The following is a 2,573-nucleotide window of genomic DNA, read 5'->3' as shown; positions in this document are numbered from 1 at the left end:
GGTCGGTGAGCGATATGAAAATAATTTATAATCTATCAAGCGGTCACGAGGGTGGGGGGAGGGGGGGAAAAGAGATGATACCAAGGGCTCCATAGAAAGTAACTATCTAGAAAAGAATGATGGCAACATATGTACAAATATGCCTGATACAATTGATGTATGGATTTTAATAAGCATTGTAAGAGCCCTCAATAAAATGATCCCCCCCCCAAAAAAAAGAAAGAAAAGAGGGTCTGCCTTCTAGCCTCTGTGTTTCCAGAGGTTCTGTGATGTGGATGCTCTTACCGTGTTTGTTATATATTCCATTGACAAATGATATTCAAGGGAAGAGAGGTGGTCATGGTGGGATTTGCACCTCAAAATAACATGTGCTATTTATTGTTGAAGGTTTGTGAAGGATTTTACTGAAATAGAACCGATCGGCTCAGGTGGCTATGGCCAAGTTTTCAAAGCCAAACACAGAATTGATCAGAAGACTTATGTTATTAAACGCGTTAAATATCGTGATGAGTAAGTAGTAATGATAATGAGTAAGTAGTGATTGTTCTTTTATCCCCCCCAGGAGACGTTACTATTTTCTTTATGTTCCTCTCTTCTCTGTTTTCTTCTAGCACTCTTTTTAAATTCTTTCTGGTCCTCCTTAAATTGTTCATTTTACCATCAGGAGATTGACTTCCTGTGTAAGCATCTTGTTGAGCCCTGGCTGATTCCGTAGAAAACGGACCTGCCACAGATCATCGGTTTGAAGCTGTCTTGGTGAATAGAAGTTATAGACTCACAGGGCAGGGAGAGAGGGGTCTTCAGAAAGTTTGTGTGAAAACGTTGAAGCATCATGGAATTTTGTCGCAAACGTCTCAAGACCCCCTTGTATGGCTGAATGTGACTACGAGAATCTCTGATCTCATGTTACATGTTAGGAGACTTAGGTCCAAGATGAGGATTGATTTGTCTAAGTGAAAAGCAAGTTGGCAATTGTGTTGGTTATCTATTGCTGCATAGTACCCAGCAATGAGTGGCTTAAAGCAATTTTTTTATTATTATTCATGGTTCTATGGATTGGTTGGGTTCATCTGGGCGATTCTCCTTGGGAGACTGCCTTGCATTTGGCATCAAGAGTCATCTGCAGGCTCTCGGTTAAGGTAGAACAAGGTCGGATGAATAGGCTGGATGTTCACGGTCGAGCTCTCACCTGGCAGGCACCTGATACTGGCTTTGGGCTGGAAGTTCGACAGGGACTGTTAACCACAGAGCGTCCACATGGATTCTCACAAGGTAGCGGGTGTGTCCTGAGAGGGATTGTTCAAGAGATGGAGAAGAAATAGCAAGGCTTCTTTTGACCCAGCCTTGGAAGTCCCAGAACATCACTCCCTCCCCATTCTATTGGCTAAACAAGTTAGTAAGGCCAGCTCAGATCCCAAGTAAGGGCAAAGAGACTCTACTTCTTGACTGGAGGAGGGGCAGGTGCCTACAGGCAGGGAGGGAAGGATGGTGGCTACCTTTGGAAATGATTACAGTCACACAGTGAAGATCTAGAACTCATCCTTGACTATCAGTCCACTGTGTTCCCACGATAACCCTTTGCTTTCCATGTTCAGTTTGTATGATCTGCCTTCCTTCCTACAGGAAGAGAACCATGCAGGAAGGAAGTCTTTAATTCCATGTTCCCCGTTTGGCCACTCTGGTTTGTTGCTTCAGTTGTTAGGTGTGTAACTTGGCCAGACTGATCCTCGGGGGCCCAGAGGAGAGGAAACAATGACCTGTCTCAGGCAAATGATCAGAGCCAAGGAGAAGAGTCAGGAAGGCCTAGGTATCCTTTACTCCAGTCCATCTGTGCCCCGTGTCCAATACCTTGCAAATGAAATAACTGGATGCCCTTGAAACAAGACTTTGGGAGGGGAAGGCTGGCCCAGGTAGAAGCCGGTGCGTCTTTGTTAATGGCGGGGAGAAATTTGACATTTGTGGTTAGTGGTGGCACCACATGGTTCCTGTCACTATTTTCACTGAATTATGTACCTACAAGCGTTGAATTGACACATGCTGCGTTATATATTTACAGCACTCTTTCTTGTCCTTCTTCATTGTTTTCCTTCACAGGAATGAAGCGCTGTTGCTTCTTCCATCGCTAGCAACTTAAAAAAAAACCCCGATAATTCTCAGTGTTGGTAAGGGTGCAAGATCTGCCCATTTCTGCTGGCTTTGTAAATTAGCACACTTTTGAAATGGGAAATATGAACTATTTAATTGTATGCTATGTGAATTATATGCCAATAAAACTGTGTAAAAAAATGGGAAATATTAACTTAGAGCCATAAATATATCTATATTCTTTGGCCCAGAGGTCTCCCAACTGGAAACTATTCTATGGACATTATCTAAATTATGAGAAAAGCTATAACAAAAAGACAGAAATCACACGTGGGTTATAACAATGAAAAATGAGAGCAAAGAAAATTTTCCAATAATAGACAAATGGTGGTTGGTTGTTAATTTGCAACCATGAAATATGAGGGTTCTGTAAAGGAATCAATAAACAATAGGTATATGTTGTTTACCTTTCATTGGGGCAACATCCA

General features: G+C 42.3%; 1 protein-coding gene across 1 annotated transcript in view; it reads left to right on the top strand.

Annotated features, from left to right (window-relative positions):
* EIF2AK2 (eukaryotic translation initiation factor 2 alpha kinase 2) overlaps positions 1–2,573 on the top strand; it is a 31,551-nt gene that overhangs the window by 13,271 nt on the left and 15,707 nt on the right. Inside the window, exon 9 of the mRNA XM_045287028.1 lies at positions 388–513. Coding sequence (XP_045142963.1) covers positions 388–513 — 126 coding nt within the window. The remainder of the gene's footprint in view (positions 1–387; positions 514–2,573) is intronic.

Source organism: Echinops telfairi, unplaced genomic scaffold, assembly GCF_000313985.2.
Source record: "Echinops telfairi isolate 266 unplaced genomic scaffold, ASM31398v2 ScPeMD7_10;HRSCAF=50, whole genome shotgun sequence".
Classification (NCBI taxonomy): Eukaryota; Metazoa; Chordata; class Mammalia; order Afrosoricida; family Tenrecidae; genus Echinops; species Echinops telfairi.
The sequence above is the reverse complement of the archived record's forward strand: the minus strand, read 5'-3'. Positions and strand labels throughout refer to the sequence as shown.